A 17,895-nucleotide genomic window follows, 5' to 3' on the forward strand; every position below is an offset into this window, starting at 1 on the left:
GACCCCAGGCCTGGGGCACTGTCTGGTCTCCAAGCCCTGTGTCCAGTGTAAGGGCTCCTTACAAAGGCCTTCATGGGCTGGAGCTGCCTGCCCCTCGAGACAACCCCTGTGCATGGGGGCCCTCACTCCTAGCTCTACCTTTGCAACTCTGGGCCTAGCATGCTGCCTGGGGCCGAGCCCCAGCTCCGCCTCTGAAACACTACACTGGGGGTGAGATTTCAGGGTTCAAATCCTGCTCAGCCACCTGCCCGCTGGGTGACCTCAAATGAGCTCTCCCCTCTGGGGGCCTTAAATTCAGGGGTGGAGGTCGCCGGCTTCCTGTCAGGGGCAGGCTCAGAGCCGGGGCCTCCCCTTTGGGACCCGTGACGCCCCCTTCTGCAGTGGACTACGCTCTCAGCGGCTGGCTGCCTCTGGACGTGGACATTCAGTCCAACCGGAAATCCTTCCTGTCCAGGGGAATTACTGGTTTCCACAGCTCCAGGAGATGTCGAAATGCAGGCTGTGTTTGCTTTGGGTTGTTTTCTTTCCGTGGAACACAAAACAAAACAAACACACGGGACATGCATACGACACACAAGGGCAGATAATCCAATACTAACCTTGACACCTCAGCCCCAGCACAGGGGGCAAATGATCAAATGAACCAGCTTCCAGGGTTGGAGGCCTGGCTCCACCTCAGACTCCCTGTATGACCTCTGGCCTGAGCCGCAGACCGTGGCCCCTAACCCGCCACCCAGGTGCCAAGCCATGTGCTGGGCCTTGTGGTCACTGGGCTTCTTATCCATGTAATATCCCCTTGGAAGCTCAGGCTCAAAGAGGCCAGGGGAGCAGCTCAGGGTCACACAGCCAGGGGAGGCAGGGCTGATCTGGAAGCCAGTGTTGTGGAGCACCGGGCCACTGAGACAGATGGGGCTCCATGTCCTCAGACCTGTAACAGGGAGCACAGCCTTCCCTGGGCTACAGATGGAGAGGCTCTCATGGGGGATTATTCTCTCCTTTGCCCATCCTGCTGGGGTGCCACCCACCTGCGTTCAGGCCAGTTCTGGTCCTGCCTGCCATTTCACTCACCCTGAAGCCAGGCACCAGGAAGTGAATTAATCCTTCCTCTGTGCCAATGAGCAGGAAAGGGCATGGTGGCTGCCAGGATTTGCTGTGTACCACAAATAAGCTAATAGGTCCTGCTTCTGGAGTCAGGAGCCTCTGTTCCTTCCTGTCCCCCACTTCTCCCCAACCCATGGTCCCTGACCCCAAGGACTCACACCTTAGTTTCACTGTTCCATCTCAGAGGTTGCTGTCTAGAGGCATGGGCCGGCTCGCAGATAGTTTGGCTATTTAAAAATTTAAGGAGTTCCTGCCATGGCACAGTGGGCTAAGAACCTGACTGCAGCGGCTTGGGTCATTGTGGAGGTGTGGGTTCGATTCCCGCTCTGGTACAGTGGGTTAAAGGATCCAGCATTGCCACAGCTGTGCCTCGGGTCGCAGCTGTGGCTCAGATTTAACCACAGGCCCAGGAACTTCCATATGCTGTGGGTGCGGCCATAAAAAGAAAAAATTTAAAAAAAACTTAATAAACTAGTTGCCAAAATTTAAAAATTGGAAAATTTCACATAATGACCTGAATTCCTAGTCTCTTGCCGCCCCCTCTCCCCACTCTGCCCCAGACAGTGTGTTCTTAGATAGCAGCAATTGGCTGGAGCTGGGGAGGGGATGTCTCTCCAGCGAGCTGAAACCCCTCACCCCCCCCACCCCGCCACCCACCAGTCTCCTTAAACCATTACCACTGGCCCCATAGGACCCTAGAGACCATTTCAAAGCCCTATACTTCTCAGCCTTGCACGCTGGACTGATCATGGACTTTAAGGACACCCAGGCTGGTTTCTCAAGCATCTCCGGGTGAGACCAAGGTGGTTCCCATGGGTGATTCTGGTGAGCAGCCAGGTTGAGAACCACAAGTGCTAAGACCGTAGGCCTCAGGGCTCCATTTGCAGGTGGCTCCCTCAGACTTTCTTGGCTGTGGCTCCAGGCCTTATGAGCTGTGGCTTCCTGTCTGTGGCCCTCAGCAAGAGCCCCACCTGGAGACAGTCCAGCCTGGGTCCTTGCTCAGACGAGTCCTCTGTCCCCTTTCCCAGGGGCTTTCCAGGAGGCCCCGGACACTTCACTTTGCTCACTGTGGGATGCCCAGTGTCTGAGGTCCAAATCCTGATCCTGGCGAGAGAGCCGAGTGGGAGCTGCGGTGGCGAGGCCCGAGGCTGCATCTCGGAGGAAGATTCACTCCTATATATGGTCACCGGGAGTCCCATCGCTGAGCTAACTGTGACCTAATGTGCTGACAATCTCGCCCAGTCTGGGGCCCTGCTTGGGGAGGGCGTTCACCCTGGAGAGAGTGTCTGCTTGGGGACAGAGGGGCTGGGAGAAGGCAAATCAATGGTGTGGAGGCAGGGCAAGGACCAGACGTCCCAGACTCAGGACAGCAGAAGGGCGGCTCCGAGCCCTCCTGCCCTACTTGGCCCCTCTGGTCTGTGAGAACGTCTAGCTCCCACGGACACTCTGCGTAAACAAGGAAACCAGGAGCCTCTCTTGCTTTTAAGAGTCCTTTTAATACAGCATGAAAAGGCTATATTTCTATAGGCAGGCCGTATACAGATTCTCCAGGAATAAGGCACACAACGGAATGCCATCCCGAGGGCGGCCCACGGGAGTGGTCGGGAGCCTCCTCCACGCACCCTCCGAGCTGGCCCACGGGTTCTGTTTGTCTTTCTAGCTGGACACACACATATTAACAGATACAGACATGGACAGGGTCACCACATGCGAGTGGAGGACGTCGAGTGAGGTTGGCAACAAAGAGCGATGAATTCCCCAAGGCTGGACGCCTCCCAGATTTCAGGGTTAGCTGTCGCTCTGGGCTATGATGTAGTGATGCTGGGTTAAATATTCATTTCGAGTAGATTCAAGTCCATTAGATGGTGGAGGGCAGGGTGACAAATCCAAGTTCAAAGAGCATGGGGACCTGGGGCATGGCTCAGATGGCAAAGCTCCAAAAGGGACGGTGTGAAGTCTGTCTTCCTCTTCCCTCTTTGGGCTGTTCTGACCGGAAGCCCTGGATCAGGCCAAGGAGGCCATCTTTGGAGCCGGCCAACCATAGAGGGGCTAGTCAGTCACATGCCCCCTGTTCCCCTAGCTCACTCCTGCCCCCCCACAAGATTAATAACCATAATAACAAGATAATAATAAGAAGGTGCAAGAGAATGGATTATAGTGCTGTGTTATCCTCAGCTGAAGAGGCTCAAAGAGCTCCCCATTCCCTTTTTCACTAAGTATCTAATAATAGCTTCCCTCCAAAAAGGCAATACTTTCCAAAATACACATATGTATAAATACAGGACAGGAACATATTAATAAGTATAAGCACTTGAATAATATGCTGACTACTTAATACTGATATTTTCATCCAAGGCAAACAAGAGAGAATAACAATAATATGGCTTAAAGAATTGCAAAGATTTTTTTTTCCTCATCAGAATTATGTACCAACTTCATATAATATTCTATGTAGACAATATTTCCTTAATGTAATTCAGTTGCAGACTTTTTACAGACCAAAGCATAGTAAAAAATCAAACCAAAAAAAAAAAAACAGGAAAAAGAGAAAAGTTCTCACCATAAATATTTTCTTGCAGCTCAACCAGAAGGTTTGCAAAAAATACTTTCAGAAATCTTCATTTGATATTCTACTGCCCTCCTGAAAGCTCTGAAGTTTTGAAAATGCCTCTCCTTTTGTTTATTTTAAATCTCAAAAATCAAGTAATTATATTTTTCTTGTCTTTTTCTTTTTCTTCTTTTTTTTTTTTAAAAAAAGGCCCTCAAATATATACAGACAAAAATCACTGTGAAGATTTTTCGGGAGAAGGTAACAAATTCAGTGTTGTGAGAAAAATTGGAAACCATGCAGAAATTTTAACATCCATGAATTTTCTTTTCAAAATACACACATAGTATTTTTCTTTAAAAAAAAAAAAAGGAATTCTGTGTCAAGTATAACTCAAAATAAATACAAATTCACAAGTAGAACTATTGAATACTTCATATGGGGTAAACACCATTATCTCCCAACTAGATCGCTAGATCTACTAACTGCAAGCGATTGTCCCTTTTGAACATACTGAAACCACACACTTTCTTGTCTCCTGGACGCCCAGGCCCTCTGAGCACTTAATTCTCACAGCACCAGCCTGGACAGCAGTGGCTTTTGCTGACCACACAGAGCTCCCAAATTCAGCCAGGGGGCGGAGGCAGTATGGAAGGGCTGCCCCAGGCAGGAGGGCCCAGCCCCCCCACAGTGGCTGATTCTGCACAGATGGCAGCGGTAGTGACTGCCAGCTGGACAAACCTACTGCAAAGGTCACTTTGGGGTGATATTCCTTCTGGAGTCTGGAGCCTGGGTTCTTTCTAGGATGTGGACTTCCCGCACAACCTCAGCCCAAGCACCCAGAAGCCCAGGTCCTCCCTGTGGGGCCAGGTCCCTGGAAGTCTTGGGGCCTTGTCCTCGCAGTGGAAACCAGGACACTGCCACCCCTGTGAATGCTCTCTTTAGAGGGACACGAGGATGACTGACAGTGACAGCTTCTCGGGGACAGAGAACCCAGGGCCAGGGTGACTCTGGCTCACCTTGACACAGTAGAGCAGGCAGGGAGCAGAGGGATTCTTCAGTGGGCGGTAAGCACGTTCACAGTTGGTGGCGGGCGTTCTGCCCCTGCAGGCCTGGAGGGAGGCAGCTACAGGGCTCAGGCTGGAGCACACACACCCTTCCTAAGTGCTCAGAGGGCTTGGCCCCCCCCTCCCAATCTACCCTGCAGCCCTCTGGCTGCAAATACTCTCAACTCCATCTCTCCAACTCACTCCCTGGACCCCTGATTAACACTTTGCTGTAACTCCTCAGTTGTACAAAGCATTTTCACTTGAAAACCAAAGACGACCGGCCCCAGGTTGGGTGTCCTTGAGCCGTGGTAAACACTGAATTTCAGGCCCATTCCGCGGTCTGATTTTTTTTTTCTTTTTTTCCCACAGAGGCATAATGTTGGGGCAACATCAAAGGACCCAGCCCTGGGAGAAAGGAAGGGTAATATGACAAAGCAAATAGGGCTTCTCATGGGGGAGAGAGCAGAGAGGAAGGCAATCCTTCCCACTAGCCGGGACAGCATCGGCAGGCCTGGCCAGTGTGAATGCCAGGAGGCCTCTCCGCCCCCTCGGGAGGTAGGAATCATTGTCTCCACTTTGCAAACCAGAGGTTCTGTAGCATGTCTTGGGGTTGCCCTGTAAGGAGGGGGAGACCTTTCTCCTTCACGTTTGCAGGGTAGGGGACAAAAGACATGGCTGGGGTTGCAGGGGGCAACAGGGGAGGACCTGCATCTCTCCACCTGATTTCTTAAGTGACTGACTGACGGGTGATAGTGGGAAGGGGATGGGTAGGGAGCCTGGGGAAACTCTCCAAATAAAGCTCTCTGCTCCAGGAGATGGCACCCAGCCAGGCAGAATTCCAGAACATCAGGACAGAAATGGGCCTCTCTGGTGTCACTCTCTCTTTCTCTTAGTGGGGAAACAGAGGCCCAGAGGTGAGAATCCTTCTTAAGGCTCTGTAGTGCATCAGTGGCGGGGTCAGCATTAAAACCCAGGTCTTTGGACTGCCAGGCCTGGGTCCTTCCTGCCAGAGTGGTTTCCCTGCTGGGTCCTATAGCCTCCTGCCGGGTGTGGCTCCCCAGCATGGGTGAGAGGGGAAGGAGAAGGGAAGGGGATAGGGCTGGCAAAATCCAAACGCGTGGGGGAAGTCTGTGGTGGGGGAGGGGGCGTTGCCCTCTGTGCCCCAGGTCACACGCTGGAGCACCGTCCAACATTCAGTGCCTCCCCATCCCTGACCTCTGGGGTGTGGGGGGAGGGGAGATGTGCGGGGCCCAGGTGCAATGCCAGTGGCTTCAGAGGCAGTCAGGTTTGGGGCTCAAAGTGGCAGGGGGCAGAGATGCCCGCTCCCCAGCAGCTGCTAGAACAGGAGTCAGCTTGCCATGAGCACTGACTTAGAAAATTAGGGCTTTCCAAGAGTGGCTTTTCACACAGGGCAAACTGGAAGGTTCTGGGTGGGAGAAGGCCACCTGGCTGGTTTTGGGAGACCGTCCCCTGCAGGCTCTGGGATTCACAGTAAATTTAGTGCACTTGTGGCCAATGTAAGGCTGCTCACCCAAAAGGGAGTCTCAGAGGAGAGCCTGCGGGGGATGCTGAAGGCTCTGTGGGGTCCTGTGCGCTGACCTCTGCTCACCTTGTCCCCTCCACACAGACCCAGGCCCACCTGTAGAGAGTCGCAGAGAGCGGGCCTTGTGGGGCGGCAGCTACGTCAGTTAACACTGTTTGTCAACATACGAGAACATAAGAGCCCACCCACCAGACCTGTAAGCCTTCGAGGATGCCCCCTTGCACGTGCACACTTGGGGACATGCAGGGTGGTTGCGTCTTCTCCAGCTGGCAGGAGGGCGGTGGGGCATGGTGGGCGGCCGGGTCATTGCACGCGCCGGCAGTAGTAGCCCAGCACCTTGCACTTCTCACACAGGTGCTGGGGGTGCTCCTTGCTCTGGTCAGACACGTCCAGGCCATCGGGCTTCTCCAGGGGTCTCTGCAGAGAGGAAGGTAGACGCGGGCCCAAGGGTGGGGAGGAGGGGGTGGAGAGAATGAAATACCAGAGAAGCAGGGAGAGTGAGACAGATGTGGGCAGAGGCAGAGACAGTGTGCCAGACAGACAGACAGGAGGAGGGAGAGAGATACACAGGGAGGGCCCGGAGAGAGAGCACGTGCGCCTGTAATCACAGAGGTTGTTTGAAGAAGCACCCGGGACCCTTCCTGCCTCTCACTTACTGCAGGCAACACATGTGTCCTGAGTCCCAGAGGCATGGCTGAGGCCTTGGGCTGGGGCTAGGGCTGTGGGAGGCTTTTACCCAGAGCCCTGGGTCTAGATGCCACTTTGCCCTCCCCTGTGATCTCTGAGCGGCCACCACTTGAAGCTCACTAAAACCTAGGACAGAGGCAGGACAACGGTGCACAGACATTAACCAGATGATGAAACCGGGGTCCAGCACAAGGGAGGCCCAAGTCATATCTCCTGATTCCCAGCATCCACTGCCTCTTCCCAGGTCACTTGTCACCCACACAACTGCTCCTGTGGCCTCAAGACTCAAAGGGTGTTTAACCTCGACACAGTCCCGGTGTTTCAGGCTTAGAGTAATTGAACCCTTAGCTCTGTGTGGTCAGCTGCCAGTGTTCTGATTTGTCACTGATCCCTGAGCCTGGCACACCACCTGCCCTGTTTGATGAGTGCCTAGATGCTTCTTCACAGGGAAACCGAGGCCCCGAGAAAAGCTAGACCTATGATACCACTCATTCACAATGTGGCCTCAGAGAGCTTCCATTTCCACATCTGTAAAGTGAGTGACTGTTGAGCTCGTTTGCAGGGAGGAGTCAGTGTCTAGATGTCTGTAAACTGAGCAGTGTTGGGCACATACAAACATATTGCTGTTATACACGGGGCTTCCCCGCTCCCTCTGTCCCTCTCATCCTGGCTCTCAAAAGCCAGCAAAGACCTGTTTCTCTGGAAGATGTATGGAGGCTTTTAGGCACACCTCCTGAGGCAGACAGTTTCCTAGCTGGCAGCCAGAATCTTGGCCCAGAACCCCTCCCTGCAGCAGGGTCCCCTGAATAGACCTGGGGAGACTCAAAGGAAGCCGGTCAGGGCCAGCTCAGAGCCACATGCCAAGGAGATGGGGCAGGAACTGCAGGCTGGTGTGGGCCAAGGGAGCCTTGGGGCCAGCAACCATGACCCAGGATGATCCTGGAATAAGCTGAGCAGCAGCGCTGCCCCCTAGGCAGGCTGCAAACTGCTCAAAAGTGGCACACTAACTTTTCTGCCCAAGTATTCAGTACCTGGCCTAAAGCTGACAGTTGGAGGCATGGATGAGTCAGAGGGATCTAGGAGGTGAGGGTATAGACTGTGGGTGGGCTGGTTCTGATCCAGGGTCATAAAGACCATCCCTGTGCTTCTAGGCCTAAAGCCATGCTGGGAAGACCTGGAAAAGAGGCAGAAGCCTTGGCCTCATCTCCAGAAGCTTTCAGATGACTGGCTTTCCTGGCCAGGAGAGAGGAGAAAGCGTTTGGCTTCATGTCAAACCTGGGCTCAAACTACCTATGAGCTGTGCGGTGTTGGGCAGGATACCTGACACCTCTGATCCTCCACTTCTTCGTCTGTGAAAGGGGACGTCAACAACACTTTGCTCTTGAGACTGTTGTTACAATGCCAGGAAGATCATGAATAGGAAGAGCATAGCACATAAATGTTATTAATGCTGTTTATGATTATTACTAATAGGAGGGGAATACCAGCTGGGAGAGGTCACTGAAAGTTGAAGCCACAGTTCCAAGCTGGAAGGTCTGGGAATGTCACATCCCCTGCTCTCCAGATGGACACCTACAGGTTCCCATGGGTACCGCCTACACGCTCCAGGGCTGGGGAGCTGCCAGCTGAGTTCCCTGGCTCAGCTCATTGCCTGTGCTGAAGGAAGTGCCCCCCAATCTTGGGCTGAAGTCTGGGTCTCCATACACCAATCCCAGTGATCCCAGCCACACAGAGACTCTCTGCTCGCTCCCATAGGTAGGTCCCATGTAGGAGGCTCTGAAGTCTCCCCTCCCCCCAGCCAGCTCCCCTTTCCTACTCTTCATGCTGGCCTGGGCCCCTCCCTGAACCCACCTTCTGAGGGGGCCAGAGAGGCCCAACCATGCAGACCTGACACCACCCTTGCTCTCCAGGATTTACACTTTGCAAACCGCAGCCGCATAAATCATACCACCTAACCTCCTGAGAGGGGCATATTATTATCCTCATATATTACAGATGAAGAAACTGAGGCTCCAAGACATTAAGAGTCTTGCCAGGTGCCTGCAGCTTCACCTATCTGCCAAGGGCTGTTGGGTAAGAACTTTCTCCTCTAGGACCTTGTGTAACCTGGGTGGGGGGGGGTGTGGTTTAATAATATGTGCTGTATGTGTGATAGGGACACAAGTCAACGAGACGACTGTTTTAAGTTACTTTCTAAACGTAAAGAGTTCTGCAAGACTTTGTAATTGCTGTGTGACCTCTCCCAAGTCACTTAGCCTCTTTGTGCCTCAATTTTTCTTCTCTATACAATGGGGTACTTGATGGTATTATTGTGAAGAGTAAATAAATAAGGTCATATGTGCAAAGTGATCACCTTATGACAGCAGCGGCTGTCACACAAAGAGCAAAGTGTTGGTCAGTATTAACATGTATTATTACTAATACACATATAATTGCTATTTCTAATTTGTAGAGGGGGCAGCTGGGAGCAGGAGGACCAGCTGAGTCCCTGTGGAAAAGCCCCTGCAATGCACGTCCTAGCTGTCCTCACTCCTTGGCCATGACCCTATCAATGCCCCTTCCTTCCTTGGGTCCTGGCTCCTCCCTGCCCAGGCACTGGGTGGAGGAGGTGGGGAAGCTGTCAAGGCAACTCCCCTCTGCGGAGGAAAAACATCCAGCAGCTGGAATTGATCACCCCAGGGCCATTCCCGCCCCCCCACCCCCCGCCCTCGGTGAGGCAAAGCCCATTAGTGTTTTCTTCTCCTGGGGGGCAGGGCCGGCAGAGGGGAACCACAGCTGGAACCTGACGGGAAACAGATGTGGTAGGGGAGGGAGGCCAGGGGAAGTGGAGGGTTCTCAGGAGATGGATGCCGCCCAGGTCAGAGCTCAGGGGGCAGGAGAAATAAAGCAGCCCCTCTCCACCATGGGGGGTGGGAGAGTTCAGGGGGTCAGATGCTCCAAGCCTGTCTGTCCTCTCAGCTCTTCAAAGGCTCCTGACTGCTGGGGAGCCTGGCAGGGCCACCACCCTCTCCGGCTTCTGCCCAGCTTGCCACTTCCCTGAGAGAGAAGAGCCCTGGGAGAGGAGATTGGGAGTGGGGCCCCGTCGACCGGCAGAGTGACCTTGTTCAAGTCCCATCTCCTCTCTGGGCCTCGGTCTCCCTGCTGAGCATAGTAGGTGCTCAACAAACTAGGGCCGAATGCCTGGAAGAGGGAAAAGCAGAGCCACACGCTCTTGGAAGATTCTCCCTCATTGGGCCTGTGGAGAGTCTGATCCCGAGTGTGGAGACAAGGAGGTGAGAGGGTCAGGGAGGCTGCACTTGGACTGAGTTTGGCAGGATGGAGTGGATGAAGCAGGTGAGGCCACTGCAGGCCTGGGGATGGCGGTACAAACCAGGAATGGGTTTGGCATTACGGAAGGGCCGCTAGGGCAGTACACACATGGGGCTGAGGAGGCTGGAACCAAGACAGGGAGTTGGGTCCCCATGGACTTGAGTATGTGGGCCAGGCCCTGCATCTCTGATTAGGTCACAGAGTGTGAGAGTCTGAGCCTTCCAGAGCCCCCAGCGCAGACCCAAGCACTCTGCGTCTGAACCCCAGCAGGAACTGGCCTAGTCCCAACTCCCCACCTGGGCCAGCCACCCTGACCCACCCTCCCTGCTCCCCACTTCCCCCCAGGCCACGCATTTATCTCCTCTAGGCTCCATGTTCTCCCCCAGCCCCAAACTTGATTCCTCTTCATGAGTCCCAGCTTTTCTACTGACTTTAGGAAAGTCACTTGTGCCCCTTTCCTCAGTTTCCTCCTCTATAAAATGGGCAGACAATGGAGCTGACCTCCTGGGGTGGCTGAGAGGATGAACAGAGTATAAAATAGGAGCACATGACTGTCATAATTTCCCAATTCCTGCCCTCTCGAGTGACTGAGACCCACCTGCAGCCCTGCCTCCTCTCTCCTGCCCTGGGAGCCTGGCCCAGAGCTTTGCTTCAGCCCACCCAGTTAGGGGGGAAATGAGCTGGGACACAAATGGAGGCCTGCTGGGCCCCAGGGCCAGGCTCCAAACACAGGTCAAAGTTCAAGCGTGAGACTCCACTTCTACGTGGCTTCTCAGGACTGTGTGTTCCCTCCCTGTGAAATGGGGTGAACAGGACAGCCAGTCTGAGGGCAGAGCACACAAGAAGGGTGCAGGGGCTCAGCAAGTGGCACCCAGAGGGTGACCATGCCTGTGACTTGGGCCAGGAGCTCTCTGAATGCCAGTTGCTAACCCTGTCTGATGGAATCCTGCCCCTTGGGTTGGAGGGGAAGCTCCTGGAAGTCCTGGCAGCGCCCTGACCGTCATCTTCGTTCAGTGCCTGCACAGACTGGTGGAACCACTTTGGGGAGCTGCCATCAATGAAGTATACCCAGCAAGAGAAAGAGGGAACCTCTTTGACCGCATTGGCCATGTCCAAGGGTCCTGGGAGAGTAGATGTTAACCCAGAGGGCGAGTGTGCTGACAGGTGGACATTTGGGGAAATGTTTTGGACTGGGGTCCCGGACATGCTCAGGAATTGCCAGGAAGCAGGAACCAGGGTGCAGTCTCTTTTACCCTCACTGCCTTCAGCCCCATCCCTGGACATGCTCCTAAAACCCTAGATGCATGTCATGTGCCCTGTGCCCAATCACTGGGTCATCTTGATGGCATCATGGGGCACTCTGGGGCCTCAGTGTCTCCCTTGGTGCCATTAAGTTGTAGGTCAGGCCCCTCCGCTAAGGAGCCCCTTGTCTGCTGGGCTGTGTGGCCAAGTGTCTATTTGCCTGCGTGCAACAGTGTGGGTGACAGGAACTATGGAAACCGCTGAAGGCGGGGGGTGAAGAGTCTGGAAACAGAGGGAATGGAGGCCTGCACGAGAATCATAAAATCACAAAATATTTCAACCAGGAGAGTCCTCTTGGACAGCCCCCAGATGCTCCTAGTAGGATAAAGACCAAATTCCATGCCATAGCCTCCAAGCCAGCACAGGCCCAGTGCTGCCAGGCCCCTCCCTCAACACTCTGCTTCCCCCTCAGCTCCTCCAATGGTCTGGCCGGCCCTGACTTCTCACTTTGCACATGCTATTCCCTCTCCAGAAGCACACCCTCCCCTCTCTGCCACTCCCACCCCAGCCCCCTTTGTCTGCTGACCTCCCACTGCCCCATGGAGCCCAGCCAGGCATCACTGCCCCAGGGGAGCCTCCCTCAGGAGCTCCCAAACCCCGTCTCTCCCACCCTCCTGCATCCCTTCCCCCGTGGCCTCCTCCCCCACCCCCCTGCTCCTGCCATCCTTCTTGGTGACTCAGCTTACCCAGGGGAGGCTCCCCCCACCCCCAGCTCCTGGGTACACTGACTCCCTCACCAGTAGTGACCTTCTCTTCCACCACCCCCTCGGCCACACCCTGGTTTGTCTTCAGAAAAATGCTCTTTGTCCAGCTCTAGGCTCCCACACTCCACCCAGTCTTGCCTCCCCCCATCAGGGGCCCCTCTGGCTTCCCTTCTCATCTGTCTAGCTGACACCCCAGGACCATGCTTTTCCAGCATCACATTTTTCCAAACATGCCTGACTCTTCAAACTTCTTCCCTCTGAAACACTCTCCCGGCACAACTCTGGCCCCGAACCCCTGTGCACCATCTCTGGCCCGCACCTAGGCAAGTCACAGAACTGGGCTGACTGCCTTGGGGACAGTTATGATCTTGAAGCTCTCCTGGGCTGGGATGCTGCTTGCCAGTCCAGCTACGTTTCTCTGGTAGGCCCACTTCCTTTCTCCTCCTTCTCAAACTCCCTACATGCCTCTTCACCCAAACTTTTTGCTGAAAACCTGGTATCCCCTTTCACTGAGAAAAGAGAAGCCTTGGAGGCAAAGTCCCGCTTCTCTGCACCATCACAGCCATGACCCTCCCCAATCATCCCCCACCCCCCTCCCTCCTCGGCCAATGGTAAGGCATCTCTTTCTCTCTCATCCCCATATTGGCAGGCTTTTGCCTTCTTCTAGGTCATTCTCCATTTTTTTTTTTTTTTGTCTTTTTGCCATTTCCAGGGCCGCTCCCATGGCATATGGAGGTTCCCAGACTAGGGGTCGAATTGGAGCTGTAGCCACCGGCCTACACCAGAGCCACAGCAACGCGGGATCCGAGCCGCATCTGCAACCTACACCACAGCTCACGGCAACGCCGGATCGTTAACCCACTGAGCAAGGGCAGGGACCGAACCCGCAACCTCATGGTTCCTAGTCGGATTCGTTAACCTCTGCACCACAACGGGAACTCCTGGGTCATTCTCCTTTGACTGTAATATGTTCCAGGCTCTGCCATCTCCTTAACACCCATCTCCTTGCCACCATCCCTACTCCAGCTACTGTCCCACTTCTCTGCTTCTCTCCACCATTAATGCCCTTTAAAATAATGGACAATGAAGGTATTCCCTCTGCTTGGCTCTATGGACACTGCCTGGCCGATAGATCCGCAGTGAATCAACAACTCTATTCTACCTTCCACTCGGCCTGTCGGGTGTCGGCTTCAGTGGCTCTCAAAACCTGATTGTAGCTCAGCAAGTCCCCCAGGTAAAAGTCATGCCTCCCAACGTCTCAGGACCGCTTGTGCGCGTTGGAATAGCATTCACCCTTTCTCCCCCCGGGGACCCCACCCTCCCTGATCCTCCTTCTTGCTGGATGCTTCTCCTCCAGCGGATCTCTGAATGCTAGGATTCCACAACCCATGGTCTGGGGAATCCCTGCCCTCCTTTGTCCATTCTGCAGGAAATCTCATTATTCCCTAAATACCTTTAGGCCAAGGGTACCCAATTACAGGTGACTTCTAATAAGAGCTTCAGAATAACAAACCCAACTGCTTTCTTGACATCTTGATCTGGATTTTCAGGAACATCTCAAATGTATCATGTATCAGAGAACTCTTGCTTTTATCTAGAATACCTACTAGGTCTCAGCCTAACTGCCCCCAGCCCAGGCTGCTCACCTTAGTAATGACTACCTCCATCCACTCAGGCGCTCAAGCCGGAGTGTGATTATTCTCCTGGATTCCTGGCCCTCCCCTCCCCTTCTCCATCCAATCCTGTGATGCTCTGTGTCAGAGCCAAGCCCACAGGCACTGCCTTAGCTCCCCTGGGACTATGGCCATGGCTTTCCCACTGGTCTCCCCGTGTCTCCCAGCCCCCACCCCAGACCAACCTCTACACACAACCAGAGTTATCGTCTCAAAATGAAGCTAAAAGGCTGGTTGTTCAGAGCTTCCTTTTGGGGCCCCAAGATTCCTCTGGTAATTGCCCCATTGAGCTCCCCCATCCCTCCTACTTCACCCCCTCACTCTTTCACTGAGCTTTGGGCCTTGAGCACCTCAAGTCCTACAGCCTCAGAGCATCTGCACCTGCTGTGCCCTCTTCCTAGGATGGCCATCCCCCCCTCTCGTGACAGATCCAGCTTCCTTCCCTCCTTCAGGTCCCAGAGTAAATGCCATCTGCAGGAATTGGGTCCTACATGGCAGGCCCTTGGCCCCCAGCCCTGGTGCGCAATGCCTGGCACCCAGTACCTGCCTTGTAGACATGTGACAGATGGGCGAATGAACCAACGAAATGCTCTTTTCTACAGCATCCTGCTGCCTTTGCATCCCTCTTTGTGTCATAGTTGTGCCCCCAGTTTCTTAACTTTCTTTTTTTTTTTTTTGGTCTTTTTCTCTTTCTAGGGCCGCTCCCACAGCATATGGAGGTTCCCAGGCTAGGGGTCCAATCAGAGCTGAAGCTGCTCGCCTGTGCCACAGTAATGTGAGATCCAAGCTTCGTCTGTGACCTACACCACAGCTTACAGCAACGCCAGATCCTTAACCCACTGAGTGAGGCCAGGGATCAAACCCACGTCCTCATGGATGCTAGTCGGGTTCGTTAACCACTGAGCCATGATGGGAACTCCCAGTTTCTTACTTTCAAAATTCACTGGGGTCTAGGGTCTCAGGGTCTTGGTACAACTGCCCCTTTATCCTTCTTCTGTTCCCAGGGAAATGGGCCCTACATCCCCATTTCCAGTGAGACGAGGAAAGACAAGACTAATCTGGACAGGCCTGGTCTCAGCCCCATCATGTGAAGGAGCAAACAGAAGCTCAATAAGGGAGAAAGGCACTCTGCCTTGGCCCTTCAGTGAACACCCCCACCTGCTCCCCACCCCACTCACCTCCTCCCCCAACCAGCTCACCTGCTTGTGTGGGTACACGTTGATGTGGCACTTGATGCACTCCTGTCCCATGTTGGCCCAAGAGTTCCCGCTCATCCATTTTCTCTTGCACTTGGGACACTTGTACTCTCCGAAACAGCGCTTTTTGCCCTGATACGGGGTCAGACCCTCGCCTTTGGGGCGTGCCTAGGGGACAGAAATCAAATACAGGGATTGGGGGTCACCAGGCCAAAATGATGCCTGACGGAGTCCCCACAGTTTCCCCTTCAGCCTTCATGCCCTATGTGTTCCCATGTGCAGACACTTTTTGTCCCCAATCCAGAGAACACCAGAGTCACCCCCAGAGTACAAACAGGAACCCCAAAGCTAGGAAACTCCCACAGGGACAGAGAACAGATGTGTGGGTGGCACACATCTTTTTTAGATTTAAGGGAGCAAAGTACTCCATGGTGGCTTGGAACCGCTCCTTTAACTCAGCCGTCTTGGAGTTCCAGTTGTGGCTCAGCAGTTAACAAACCTGACTAGCATCCACCCTCATGGACGAGGGTTTGATCCCTGGCCTTGCTTAGTGGGTTAAGGATGCAGCGTTGCCATGAGCTGTGGTGTAGGTCACAGACATGGCTCAGATCCTGCATTGCTGTGGCTGTGGTATAGGCCGGCAGCTCCAGCTCTGATTTGACACCTAGCCTGGGAACCTCCATATGCCTCCTTTAGGTGCAGCCCTAAAGAGACAAAAAGACAAAAACAAAACAACTCAGCAGTCTTGAAGGGGCACCTGGTGGTCACATGATCTGCACACAGGTGCTCTCTGGCCCAGAGTGGTGTGGTTTAAATGGTGACTGAAGAGGCAGCGCAGGCAGAATAATACAGCCCTTTATGCTGTTAAAGTGTGTCTCCCCTCATCCCTACTCCCCAAGCTGGTGGCAATCTTAATTCCCTTAGACCACCCGAAAGATGGGCTCCCCATTCACAAACAATACAACATACACATGTGTATATGCACCTTTCTTTTCCCTCACTTGTAAGGAGACAAATTATACACTTGGTTTTGCATCTTCCCTTTTTCACTTAATAATATAGCTCAGAGATATATATACATATATACATATATATTCCCCACATTTTCTCCCCGGATCAGTGCAAACAAACCTGCTGTACTGTTCCTGTCATGGCTCAGCAGAAATGAACCCGACTAGCATCCGTGAGGACGTAGGTTGATCCCTGGCTTCACTCAGTGGGTTAAGGATCCAGCGTTCCCGTGAGCTGTGGTATAGTTCACAGATGTGGCTTGGATCTGGCTTTGCTGCAGCTGTTGTGTAGGCAGGCAGCTACAGCTTTTATTTGACCCCTAGCCTGGGAACCTCTATATGTGGCGAGAATGGCCCTAAAAAGACCAAAGGGAAAAAAAAAAAAGGCTGCACAGTTTTCAAGTCTATGCAAGTTTCATAATGTTTTCACATCACTAATACAAACATCTAGATTGTATACAAACATCCCACTCTTCTATTACAAGCAACACTACAATGTATAACTTTGCATATATATAATATACATAATATATATATATATATATATATACACACACACACATATATATATATATATATATATATATATATACACACACACATATATAATTTTGTGCATACGAGAGTATATTTGCTAAACCAGTTCCTAGAAGTGAAATTGCTGGGTCCATGGGTATGGACTCTTTTCATTTTTATTTTTATTTATTTATTTATTTAGTCTTTTTAGGGCCACATCTGGGGCATATGGAGGTTCCCAGGCTAGGGGACCAGTGAAACTACAGCCGTCCACCTACACCACAGCCACAGCAACACGGGATCCTTAACCCACTGAGTGAGGCCAGGGATCGAACCTGAGTCCTCATGGATCCTAGTTGGGTCCGTTAACTGCTGAGCCACGGCGGGAACTCCTACTCTTTTCATTTTTTAAAGCTGACTCTTGCCACTATCTGCCCCCTACCCCCAGCTGTGGGAGTACCAACTTAATGTCCCACCTCCTCACCAATAGAGTGCCCATCTAAGAGGTAGAAAATCTTCTTAGAGTAGCTTTCTTTTTCTATTTGGTCACACCCACAGCATATGGAAGTTCCCAGGCCAGGGATTAAACCCATGCCAAAGCAGAGACCCAAGCTGCAGCAATGACAATGCTAGGTCCTTAACCCACTGAACCACAAGGGAACTCTAAGAGTAGCTTGGACTCATATGACTTGTGTTATGAGCAAGAGAGAAGTTTTGCATTTAAGAATCATTGGTGGAAAGTTCCCATTGTGGCTTAGCAGTAACAAGCCTGACTGGTATCCATGGGGATGCTGGTTTGATCCCTCGCCTCACTCAGTGGGTTAATGATTTGGCATTGCACAAACTGTGGTGTAGGTCACAGACATGGCTTGGATCCCAAGTTGCTGTGGCCATGGCGTAGGCTGGCAGTTTTAGCTCCAATTTGACCCCCAACCCTGGAACTTCCATGTGCCAAAGGTGCAGCCCTAAAAAACAAAACAAAACAAAAAAAATCACTTGAGTTTACTTTGTTAACTGTTAGTTCATATCCTTTATGATTTTTTTCTGCCAGAGTTTTGTTATATTTCTTTTTTTTTTCTTTTTCTTTCTTTTTTTTTTTTTTTTGCCTTTTTGCTATTTCTTGGGCCGCTCCCGCGGCATATGGAGATTCCCAGGATAGGGGTCCAATCGGAGCTGCAGCCTCCGGCCTACGCCAGAGCCACAGCAATGCAGGATCCGAGCCGCGTCTGCAACCTACACCACAGCTCATGGCAAAGC

The 17,895-nt window shown here is 52.8% G+C and overlaps 2 protein-coding genes across 2 annotated transcripts in view; both read right to left on the bottom strand.

Annotated features, from left to right (window-relative positions):
• Window positions 1-2,577: 2,577 nt before the first annotated feature.
• LOC125117062 (uncharacterized) lies at window positions 2,578-5,891 on the bottom strand. The gene has a single exon (XM_047762783.1). It carries the CDS (start codon window positions 5,889-5,891, stop codon window positions 4,896-4,898), a length of 996 nt encoding a protein of 331 aa, XP_047618739.1. The 3' UTR covers window positions 2,578-4,895.
• Window positions 2,578-17,895, bottom strand: part of ZCCHC24 (zinc finger CCHC-type containing 24) — a 66,009-nt gene continuing 50,691 nt past the window's right edge. The window contains exons 3-4 of the mRNA XM_047762784.1: window positions 15,116-15,280; window positions 2,578-6,658 (exon numbers count right to left, since the gene is read on the bottom strand). Coding sequence (XP_047618740.1) covers window positions 6,545-6,658; window positions 15,116-15,280 — 279 coding nt within the window. The 3' untranslated portion in view covers window positions 2,578-6,544. The remainder of the gene's footprint in view (window positions 6,659-15,115; window positions 15,281-17,895) is intronic.

Source organism: Phacochoerus africanus, chromosome 15 (genome assembly GCF_016906955.1).
Source record: "Phacochoerus africanus isolate WHEZ1 chromosome 15, ROS_Pafr_v1, whole genome shotgun sequence".
Lineage (NCBI taxonomy): Eukaryota > Metazoa > Chordata > Mammalia > Artiodactyla > Suidae > Phacochoerus > Phacochoerus africanus.